The following is a 12,220-nucleotide window of genomic DNA, read 5'->3' on the forward strand; positions in this document are numbered from 1 at the left end:
TTTAAAAGGGACGCTACATTAAAATTGACACTTCTGCATGAATCTTTGACTTATTGTTACATATAACACCTAAGATTAGAGAGGGAAAAAATGTTTTAGTATTTCTTTTGTGTAATTATGCCCACATAAGCAACATGAAAAACATATACAGCAATAGAAGAGAGAACAACATTTACAACAGTATGAAGCTGTAATAGTAAAATCATCAAAATTGGCAGGTGACTACAGGAGTATATGAAACTCGTTTTACCTCCTCTTTTAATTGAATAGATTTAAAGTTGGTATCCCTTTTAGATACTAGTTTTTTCATTCATTTAATCAGAAGCAAGCTTAATAGGTGCTAGTCATTTCTTTTATGTTTCTATTTTAGGTCTGGAGCTGTTCTGGATGTTTCTGTATATTTCACATGCCATGCATCCAAAAGTGGGCTAAGGACAGCCTTTTTCTTATATCTTCTCCCTTGACAGATGATGATTTTGGGAAGAAAGATTATCCATGGCCTTGGTAAGCTTTTCATTTTACATTTACAAAGATGCCTTGATTGAGGACTAAGTGAGAACGGAAGTCACTTCAAAAATAACAATACTTGTAACTGGAAAACATGTACTCCATACTTGCTTTCACATTGTTCTATGAATTTGTTTGAAGCTCACACTGGCACAGTTTTGTGTTTTAGGAAACATAAAAAAAAAAATCGCTGCATTAAACTTCAGCATATGAAGACAGCAACTTGACTGTTGTACAGATCTCATGTTTTACCCTCGGTTAAAATGTGTTTTTGATGGATCCCTTCCCCTCCGCGCCCCCCCACCCGGAGTGCCAGCTGGAACTGGGGTACCACTGAGTCCTCCCGACCTACCAGCCTGGGCTTCCTTTTACACTGTATTGCTGTGACAAGCTGCAAAGCTCTCTCCAGCCTGCACTTTCACCTGCATACATACAGGTAGGGATGCACCCAGCTCCAGTTAATCAACGGCTCTTTGACCAGCCCTTGCATGGGAAGGCTACAGCTAGGGCAACTACCAGCTTCTCAGGTACGCACCCACTCTGGTGTATAAACCCAAAATTATACCGGCTTGTGCTGCACAGGGAACTGTACAGTGGAAGCTCATAAAATTTGCTTCCTCCCTCAATGTGGAGAGGAGTATCAACAGCCTTTTGCCCTTGAGTTATGATTTCCACACATTGGTTTAGATCAAGCAAAAATGAGTTTGACTACAAAAGAGATCTTAAGCGATTAAAAAAAATTGTGATTAAACGATAATAGAATACCATTTATTTACATTTTGGACATTTCCTATATTGAAAATGTAGATTTCAATTGCAACACAAAATACAAAAGTGTACTGTACTCACTTTATATTTTTGAGTATTTGCACTGTAAAAAGCAAAAGAAATAGTATTTTTCAGTTCACCTAATACAAGTACTGTAGTTCAATCTCTTTATCAAGAATGTTGAACTTAAAAATGTAGAATTATGTACAAAAAACCTGCATTCAAAACCAAAACAAATAGAGCCCACAAGTCCACTCAGTCCTGCTTGTTGTTCAGCCAATTGCTCAGACACACAAGATTGTTTACATTTGCAGGAGATAATGCTGCCTGCTTGTTGTTTACAATGCCATGTGAAAGTGAGAACAGACATTCTCATGGCACTGTTGTAAATATCTGCGATGCAGGCTACATGCTAGATGTGGTAAAGATTCATATGTCCTTTCATGCTTCAATCACCATTCCCAGGGACATGCATCCATGCTGATGACAGGTTCTGCTCAATAACAATCCAAAGTAGTGCAAACCAACTCCACCAGAGAGGTCCTTTGGGGCCATCTGCCTGTCCCAAGTCAGGATAAAGGAGGAGGGTTGGGCGTGGGGCTAGCAACTCCACCTCGTAAAAAAATCAGCCTGCTACAGAAACGCCAACAATAGAGACAACAGAGACTTTTATCCTGGAAAAAGAACGGTCTTCAACTCGAAGATGCATGACGCTGGGTGGTAAAAGCCATGAGGAAGCCACTAAGCCAATTACCCTTCTTGCAACCAGGAGGATTACCATAGGCACATGGAACGTGAGGACCATGTACGAGTCAGGAAAGACGGCGCAGGTTGCAGCAGAGATGAGGAGCAACAACCTGACCCTATTAGGCATTAGCGAGACAAGATGGACGCAAGCGGGACAGAGACGACTGTTGACAGGAGAGCTGTTGCTGTATTCAGGACAGAAAGAGAGCGACGCACCCCACACACAGGGAGTAGGCTTCATGTTGTCCAAGCAGGCACAGAGAGCACTGATTGGATGGGAGGCACATGGTCCCAGGATCATCACCGCATCCTTCAGAACTAAAATGAAGAGGATTAAGATGAATGTTGTTCAGTGCTACGCTCCAACTAATGACAGCGAAGAGGAGGACAAAGATTATTTTTACAACAGACTCCAGAAAATATTAGCGATTCTCCCAGACAAAGACATCATCATCCTTATGGGAGACTTTAATGCCAAAATTGGACCTGACAACACAGGATACGAACAAGTCATGGGGACCCACGCTCTGGGAGAGATGAGTGAGAATGGAGAGAGATTTGTGGATCTGTGTGCACTTAACAACCTGGTCATAGGAGGTAGCATCTTTCCTCACAAGCGGATCCACAAGAGTACCTGGGTATCACCAGCAGGCATGACAGAAAATCAGATCGATCATATCTGCATTAGCAAGAAGTTCGGAAGATCCTTGTAGGACGTTAGAGTTAGAAGAGGAGCAGACGCGGCGTCCGACCATCACTTAGTGGTGGCCAGATTGAAGCTGAAGCTGAAAAAGAACTGGATAGACGTGTCAGACAGAAGAGTGAAGTACAACGTCAGCCTTCTGAAGGACCATAAGACCGAGGAAGATTTTGGACTGACGCTGAAGAATAAGTTTTTAGTATTACAGGATCGGTCTGAGCAAGAGGAAGACAGTGTACTAAACAGATGGCAGAAAGTGAGAGACACTTAGGTCAGTATGCCAGGAAGTGCTTGGAATTAAGAAACACCAGCAGAAAGAGTGGATCACAGCAGAGACCTTGATCAAGATAGAAGACAGAAAGAAGAAGAAGGCAGCGGTCAATAACAGCAGGACTAGAGCAGCAAAGGCCAAAGCTCAAAAAGAGTATGCTGAAGCCCATAGAGCAGTGAAGAGGAATATCAGGAAGGACAACAGAGAGTATGTGGATGAACTGGCAGGAGAAGCGGAGCAGGCAGCATACAGCGGTAATATGAAACAGCTGTATGATACTACCAGGCAACTGTCTGGAAAGTTCAGCAAGCCAGAACGTCCCGTTAAAGACAAGCAGGAAAAGTCTATAACAGGAATAGAACAACAGATGAACAGATGGGTGGAGCGCTTTGAAGAACTCCTGAACAGACCAGCACCACCAAATCCACCAGATATCAACCCAGCCAACGAGGACCTTCCAATTTAATTGCGATAAACCAACCAGAGATGAGATCAGAAAAGCCATCACCATGATGAAGAATAGGAAGGTTGCTGGACCTGATGACATCCCAGCAGAGGCCCTGAAAGCAGACCTGGATGCTTCAGTGGAAATGCTGTACCCCCTCTTTGAGAAGATATGGGAAGAAGAAGTGATTCTGGTAGGCTGGAAAGAGGGATATCTCATCAAAATCCCCAAGAAAGGAGATCTTAGCAACTGTGCCAATTATAGAGGAATCACACTCCTGTCGGTGCCAGGGAAGGTCTTTAACCGAGTCCTCTTACAGAGAATGAAGGATGCCGTTGATCCACAGCTACAAGATGAACAGGCAGGTTTCCGGCAGAATAGAGCATGCATGGACCAGATAGCAACACTTCGCATCATAGTTGAGCAGTCTGTGGAGTGGAACTCCTCGTTGTACATCAACTTTGTTGATTGAGAAAGCGTTCGATAGCGTGGATCGAGAGACCCCCTGGAAGCTACTTCGGCACTACGGCATCCCAGCAAAGGTGGTCAGCCTGATCAAGAACTCATATGATGGTATACACTGTAGAGTGATCCATGGAGGGCAGCTTACTAACAGCTTCCAGGTGCAAACTGGAGTCAGGCAAGGATGCTTGTTGTCACCACTTCTCTTTCTCCTCGTCATCGATTGGATTATGAAGACATCCACTTACGAGCGTAGGAACGGAATCCAGTGGACGTTGTGGACCCAGCTTGATGACCTGGACTTTGCTGACGACCTTGCACTCCTTTCGCACAGTAAACAGCAGATGCAAGAGAAGACCAACGTAGTGGCAGCCACGTCATCACAGGTTGGCCTCAACATTCACAAGGGCAAGACCAGGATCCTTAGGATTAACTCCATCAGCAATGACCCAGTCACACTGAATGGAAGCCCCCTTTAAGAAGTGCAGTCCTTCACCTACCTAGGTAGCATCATCGACCAGCAGGGTGGCACAGACGCAGACATCAAAGTAAGGATTGGTAAGGCAAGAGCAGCCTTCTTACAGCTCAAGAACATCTGGAGCTCCAGAGAGCTGTCTTTGGCAATAAAAATTCGATTGTTCAACTCCAATGTGAAATCAGTCCTACTATATGGAGCTGAAACCTGGAGGACAACCAAAACAACCATCAGGAAGATCCAGACCTTCATTAATAGCTGCCTCAGAAGGATTCTCCAGATCCACTGGCCAGACACCATCAGTAACATCCACCTCTTGGAGAGGACCTGTTAACTCCCAGCAGAGGAAGAAATCAGAAGGAGAAGGTGGGGTTGGATAGGACATACACTACGTAAGCAGCCAACTAACATCACCAGACAGGCACTGCGGTGGAACCCCCAAGGCAAGCGGAAAAGAGGCCGTCCAAGAAACACCTGGCGACGCGACCTTCAGGCTGATAGCAAAAAAATGGGCTATACCTGGAACCAGCTAGAGCGAATGGCTCAGGATAGAGGACTCTGGAGATCTGTGGTTGGCGGCCCATACCCCGATTGGGGTGACGGGCATGAGTGAGTGAGTGCAAACCAATGCATGTTCATTTTCATTATCTGAGTCAGATGTCACCAGCAGAAGGCTGGTGGTGATTGTTGGGTTTTTTTGGGTGGTTCAGGTTCTGTAGTTTCTGTATTGGAGTGTTGCTCTTTTAAGACTTTTGAAAGCATGCTCCACGCCTCGTCCCTCTGATTTGGAAGGCACTTCAAATTCTTAAACCTTGGGTCCAGTGCTGTAGCTATCTTTGGAAATCTCACATTGGTACCTTCTTTGCGTTTTGTCAAATCTGCAGTGAAAGTGTTCTTAAAATGAACATGTTCTGGGCCATCATCCAAGACTGCTATAACATGATCTATATGGCAGAATGTGGGTAAAACAGAGCAGAGGACAGACAATTCTCCCCCCAAGGAGTTCAGTCACAAATTTAATTAATGCATTTTTTTTTAATGAGTTTCATCAGCATGGAAGCATGTCTAAAAATCCTTTTAGTCTGGCTTCAGCACTTGCCTCAGTTCAGTCTTTGTTCCTCAGGTATCTCCAGGAGTCTTCTTGTGTAGGCAGTGAAGAACCTCAGATGATGTCACTCACTGCCTTATATAGCTTTTGCATAGGGTGGGAATTCTTTGTTTCAAAGCTTGGTTCCCAGGCTGGTCTGTGGAAAAACACTGACATCCCAAGATGGAGTCTGGAGACATGGTCTCATTACATGTCCTTGCAGAGTCCTAGCAGCCATTACTTGGAGGCTGTCTCTAGTGTTCTCAGGAAGGCTCCGAGGTGTTCTCCTAAGACATTTCCTAATGGGCCATTTCCCACCCACTGTCTAGACTGGAAGTGTCTTGTCTAGTGGGAGTTCTCCAGGTGTAACAACTTTTGAAATGCAGAGACATAGTAAATATTCATAACTTCAGATACAAAAATGATACATGCATACAAATAGGATGATAATATTCAGGAAATCATATCCTTTCCAGTGATGTCTCACCTACTTATCTTGCATATAATGCATCATAACTGTGTCAGAATCATATCATAATATAGAAGCATAAAATGGGAAGGGACCTCGAGAGGTCATCTAGTCCAATCCGCTGCACTCAAGGCAGGACTAAGTATTGTCTAGACCATCCCTGACAGGTGTTTGTCCAACCTGCTTTTAAAAATCCCCAATGATGGAGATTCCACAACCTCCCTAGGCAATTTATTCCAGTACTTAACTTCCTAACCGTCAGAAGTGGTTTTTCCTAATGTCCAGCCTAAACCGCTCTTGCTTCAATTTAAGCCCATTGCTTCTTGTCCTATCCTCCGAGGTTAAGAATAATTTTTCTCCCTTCTCCTTGTAACAACCTTTTATGTAATTGAAAACTATTATCCTGTCTTCTCTTCTCCAGACTAAACAAACCCATTTTTTTCTGTTTTCCCTCATAGGTCATGTTTTGTAGACCTTTAGTAGCTTTTGTTGCTTTTCTCTGGACTTTCTCTAATTTGTCCACATCTTTCCTGAAACATGATGCCCAGAACTGGACTCAATACTCCAATTGAGACCTAATCAGAGCGGAGTAGAGAGGAAGTTATTTCTTGTCTTGATTACAGTATTCCTGCTAATACATCCGAGAAGGATTTTTGGTTTTTTGCAACAGTGTTACACTGTTGACCCATATTTGGCTTGTGATCCACTCTGACCCCCAGATCTATTTCCGCAGTACTCCTTCCTAGGTAGTCATTTTCCATTTTGTATGTGTGCAACTGATTGTTCCTTCCTAAATGGAGTACTTTGCATTTGTCCTTATTGAATTTCATCCTATTTACCTCAGACCATTTCTCCAGTTTGTTCAGATCATTTTTAATTTTAATCCTATCCTCCAAAGCCATTGTAACCTCTCTCAGCTTGGTATTGTCCGTAAACTTTATAAGTGTATTCTCTATGCCATTATCTAAATAAAGGATGAAGATATTGAACAGACCCAGAACTGATCCCTGTGGGATCCCACTTGTTATGCCCTTCCACTGATAACTGCTCTCTGGGAATGATTTTTCAACCAGTTATGCACCCACCTTATCGTAGCTCCATCTAGATTGTATTTCCATAGTTTGTTTGAGAAGGTCATGCGAGACAGTATCAAAAGCCTTACTAAAGTCAAGATATACCACATGTATGGCTTCCCTACTATCCACAAGGCTTGTTGCCCTGTCAAAGAAAGCTAATAGGTTGGTTTGACACCATTTGTTCTTGACAAATCCATGCTGACTGTTACTTATCACCTCATTATCTTCCAGTGTTTTGCAAATTGATTTCTTAATTATTTGCTCCATTATCTTCCCACATACAGAAGTTAAGCTGACTGGTCTGTAATTCCCCGGGTTGTCCATATTTCCCCTTTTATAGATTGGCACTATATTTGCCCTTTTCCAGTCTTCTGGAATGTCTCCCGTCTTCCATGACTTGTCAAAGATAATTGCTAATGGCTCAGATCTCCTCAGTCAGCTCCCTGAGTATTCTAGGATGTATTTCATCAGGCCCTGGTGATCTGAAGACCTCTACCTTATCTAAGTAATTTTTGACTTGTTCTTTCTCTATTTTAGACTCAGATCCTACTTCATTTTCACTAGCATTCACTGTGTTAGATGTCCAATCACCACCAACCTTCTTGTTGAAAACCAAAACGAAATCATTAAGCACCTCTGCCATTTCCACATTATCTGTTATTGTCTTTCCTCCCTCACTGAGTGACTGGCCTACTCTATCCTTGGTCTTCCTCTTGCTTTCAATGTATTTGTAGAATGTTTTCTCATTATTCTTTGTCCCTAGTTAGTTTAATCTCATTTTGTGCCTTGGCCTTTCTAATTTTGTCTGCATAAGTGTGGTGTTTTGTTTATATTCATCCTTTGTAATCTAACCAAGTTTCCACTTTTTGTAGGGCACCCCCCCCCTTTTTTGGAGTTTTTGATCATTGAAGATCTGGTTAAGCCAGATTGGTCTCTTGCCATACTTCCCCCTGCGTAGGAAAGATAGGATAGTTTGCTCTTGTGCCCTTAATAATGTCTCTTTGAAAAACTGGCAACTGTTTTCAATTGTTTTCCCCCTTAGACTTGCTTCTCATGGGATTTTATCTACCAGCTCCCTGAGTTTGTTAAAGTCTGCTTTCTTGAAATCCTTTCTTTATTGTGCTGTTCTCCCTCCTACCATTCCTTAGAAACACAAACTCTACTGTTTCATGTTCACTTTCCCCCAAGTTACCTTCCACTTTCAAAATGTCAACCAGTTCCTCCCTGTTTGTCAAAATCAAATCTAGAACAGCCACCTCTCCTAGTAGTTTCTCCACCTTCTGAAATGAAAATTTGTCTCCAATATATTTCCAAGAACTTACTGGATAATCTGTGCCCTGCTGTATTGTTTTTCCCAATAGATGTCTGAGTAGTTAGAGTACCCCATCATCACCACATCCTGTGCTTTGGATGATTTTGTTAGTAGTTTAAAAAAAAAAAAAAAAGCCTCATCCACCTCTTCTCCCTGGTTTGGTGGTCTGTCCTACCATGACGTCACCCTTGTTTTTTCCCCTTTTATCCTTACCCAGAGACTTTCAGCAAGTCTGTCTTATTTCTATCTCAACCTCAGTCGAAGTATATACATTTTTAATATATAAGGCAACACCTCCTCCCTTTTTTCCCTGCCTGTCCTTCCTGAGCAAGCTGTTCCCCTCTATACCAATATTCCAGTCTTGTGTATTATCCTACCAAGTCTCTGTGGTGCCAACTATGTCATAGTTGTGTTTATTTACTAGCATTTCGAGTTCTTCCTGATTATTCCCTATATTTCTCACATTAGTATACAGACATCTAAGATACTGATTTCATTTCCCCCCTCCAGTTCTGTCTTTTCTCCCCCTTATTTCTACTATAACAGCCCATGCTCCCCCCAGATTCTGGCCCTTCTCCCAGGTCTCCCTGTTTTTGACTAACCTGTGGGCTTTGATCACCTGCCCCCATCAAACCTAGTTTAAAGCCTAGTGAGGAACTAGGTTGCTATGAAGAATCACTATGAACAATGTGCGATGCACTGTCAGTGTTAAAATGTTTACTCATCAACTTCAAAATCTCTCCTGTCACCACCACTAAATCTAATAAAGATGAGCTGTGATATGATGCATTCTACAGATGGTTAACCTGCAGTGGCAAAGGTTTGCAGTCCAGTCTTTACATGTTTGTTAAATATAAAATTTCTTACCTGGCAACCACCTCAGCTGTTGCATAGGCTGACAGTGCCTCCTCTACTACAAATTAGTATTTTATTTCAAGTGACCTTTTCACTGACATTTTTTACTTCTTCTAAGTACAGATATTTTGCCTTAAAAGTTTGATAAAATTCTGCTTGATAGAATTTTCCTCATTTTGTAAGAATAAGAGGAAAGGAGAGTTTTTGTTATGCTCTAGTCTAAAACAATGGTCTTTCAACCTTTTTTCATTTGCAGGCCCCTAAAAATTTTCAAATGGAGGTGTGGACCCCTTTGGAAATTTTAAGTATAGTCCATGGACCCCACATTGAAAACCACTGTTCTGTGGTAATGACAGTCTTTCTCAGATCCCCTTAGACTTAGTCCCACGGGTTGAAAACCACTGCTCTAAAATATATTTCAAACCCAACCACCATTATATTTAGTACCTACTAAATTGTATGTGAGTGTTTTGAAGTGTCCATAGCTCATTGAAGAGTAGCTCCCTTCTGGTGACGCAGAACAATGTTATCCAAGGCAGAGGTTGCCTCACTGCTTACATGCTTCTGCCCCATTCCACAGGAATTGCTGGCACCCCAAAATGTCCAAGACCCTAACATCCACAGGCTCCAGAACTCTAGTGCCTTGCTAAAAGGCTTCTTCTAACTGGCTGTGGGGGTTTTCCCCAGGTTGCAGGGCAGGTATTTCAGCCCCAGCCACCTTCAGACTCTTAAAAAAACAAAACCCCCAAAGAAATGCACTGTAGGGAGAGAGGAAAACAAAAATGAAATGTAGAGATAGGGCTGCCTAGTGCTGCTTTGCACGCTTCCAGAATGTTGGAGGATGGCTAAATGTTTGTCTCCTGAGAAGCAGAAAATGCATTGTTAAGGTAATGCAAACTCAAACTTCTTGAAACCCAGAGAGTACCTTAATTTTGTAATGCCACCTCCATAGCTGTTAGTCTTAACACTACCCTCTTTGAACGACCTGCCAGCTCTCCCCTGACAGACGTGGCCCTCTTCATACAAGATTGTGAAGCACTTTGAGATCTGTTGATGAAAAGTGCCAATAATACTGAGTATAGTGGGAATGTGGTCCATGAATACTGTAATAGCAACAGTTACAGCCTGTTCACTAAAGCAAAAATTATGTTTGAGTCAAGCTTAGCAAACGAGTTAGCTGTGCCTGGCCTGTACTCAACCACTTTCCATACTCATGAGAGAGAAACCTTCACATAATTCAAGTGAGCACTGAGGTGCTCTGTTGTGTGTGCTACCAGGCTGCTAAAAATCTCATTGGCAAGAATACACCATTCTGGTTCTGTGTTTGGAGAACTTCCATAACTCTGTGCAGAAACAAGAGATTCTCGATCCCTTAAGGCACTTGCCATATCTGGCAGTATCAACTTTGGCAACTTACTGCAATTAATCCCTCCACCATTTGGTATGGTTACGTCTATTGTGCTGAAAGGCATTTGGAGTGCATGCAGGTAAATAATGGAATACAATCCTTTTGGGACCCAGTAGAAATGGCACTGTTAGTAATTTGTCTGCTTATTATGAAACAGACTGTGCAAAACCATAATTAGTAGTACTGCCAGCTCTAGGGAGGGTAGAGTTGTGGTTGCTGGAAAGGGATTATGTGAATGAGTTACATTAATCCTTTATTTCCATGTTTTCAAACGTTTAAGTTCTTTATCTTAACTCTGCTTTTTCTGGCTTAAGTTTAGCTACCGTCCATATAGGAAGGGTTTGAGGCAGCACTAGACAACTGTAAGTGTATTGCCTAAGTCTCGTGTGAATTAACTTGTTTTTAAAATTCAGACTTCGCATATGCATAACTGCTAGTGAAAAATGCTGGGAGTTGCTAGGGGTGTGCATGGAAATTAGTTGGAAAAACAATTATGTTTAAGTGGAAACAATGTATTGTCAGAGCAGTATATTACCTGTCAGGATAGTTAAACTGTGTATACCTATCTGCATATTTGAATAAATGCACAATGGCTACAGTTATTCAGCTGCATAATTCTATATACGTAAAAGGATTTCTCGTTTTGTCTGTGTGCAGTTACCTACTATATTAGTTCTTTGAACCAAAGAATAGCTTTTTTTATTTTTAAGATCTAAAGCGTTATGGCTGAAATTTGAGTTACCAAAGTCAGGAAATTGAGTTATCACTTGACCATGGTGAACCATTAAGATATTGGCAATAGTTCATAAGTGATTGAACAGTTACAGTTGTTATAGGGGGAAAAAGCGAGTTTGAATGATGTGGTCTTTGTGCTGGTAAAATATTATTAGTCTTAGGGCAAGGCTACACTACAAAATTAAGTCAACCTAATTTATGTTGACAGACAGCCATTGCAGTTTCTTTGGTTCCTTATATGCACAATCACATTCTCTAGTCCATTTCCTTTTTATTTTTCTCTTAGCAGTTCATATAAAGGTACCAACAGTTGCCACATTAGGCAGAAATTTACAATAGTAGTTAAGCAGTCCTAAGAATGAATGGAATTGTGACATGCTCTCTGGCAGTGACACTTGAAGAATTGCCTTCTCTTTTTCTGGTGATTCTTTTAAGCCCCTGGCATCAATTACATGGCATCAATTACATATTCAGCTGAAGGTTTGAAAAACTCACTTTTGTCTTGATGTTCTCTCAGTTCATAGTCTTCAAAATGTTGCAAAACAGCATCCAAATTTTGAAGAGGATCCTCTTGATCCCTTCAGTAGTGAGGATATTGTCCAAAATAGCATTGAACTCCATTCAGTCCCTTCAGAATCTCATCTGTAGCTTTCTGCAATGCACAGGTGCCTACGTGGCACCAAAAGGTAACCTGATATGGCAAAATAAGCTTTTTCACGTGTTGTGGGATATTTGCAAGATGCCAGATCACTCTCTATTTGTAGGTATGCATCAAGCAATCCAATTTACTGAAACGCTGTCCTCTGCTAATAGTAGCAAACAAATCTTCAATAGGAGGTAGTGGATACTGGTTTGCACATAAAATTGGATTCACTTTGAAATCTCCACAAATTCGGACGGAGC

At 41.9% G+C, this 12,220-nt stretch overlaps 1 protein-coding gene across 5 annotated transcripts in view; it reads left to right on the plus strand.

The window, feature by feature from the left end:
• The window catches only part of NFXL1 (nuclear transcription factor, X-box binding like 1), a 96,115-nt gene that overhangs the window by 7,422 nt on the left and 76,473 nt on the right, over positions 1-12,220 (plus strand). For 4 of the 5 annotated variants that reach the window (XM_050947500.1, XM_050947498.1, XM_050947497.1 and 1 more), the window contains exon 4: positions 371-504. In XM_050947500.1, the coding sequence (XP_050803457.1) occupies positions 371-504 (134 nt within the window). Of the gene's footprint in view, positions 1-370; positions 505-4,383; positions 4,985-12,220 lie in introns of those variants that run through there. The other variant, XM_050947501.1, reaches the window with a different exon arrangement.

The sequence above is a fragment of the Gopherus flavomarginatus genome, chromosome 3, assembly GCF_025201925.1.
Source record: "Gopherus flavomarginatus isolate rGopFla2 chromosome 3, rGopFla2.mat.asm, whole genome shotgun sequence".
NCBI classification, from domain to species: Eukaryota; Metazoa; Chordata; order Testudines; family Testudinidae; genus Gopherus; species Gopherus flavomarginatus.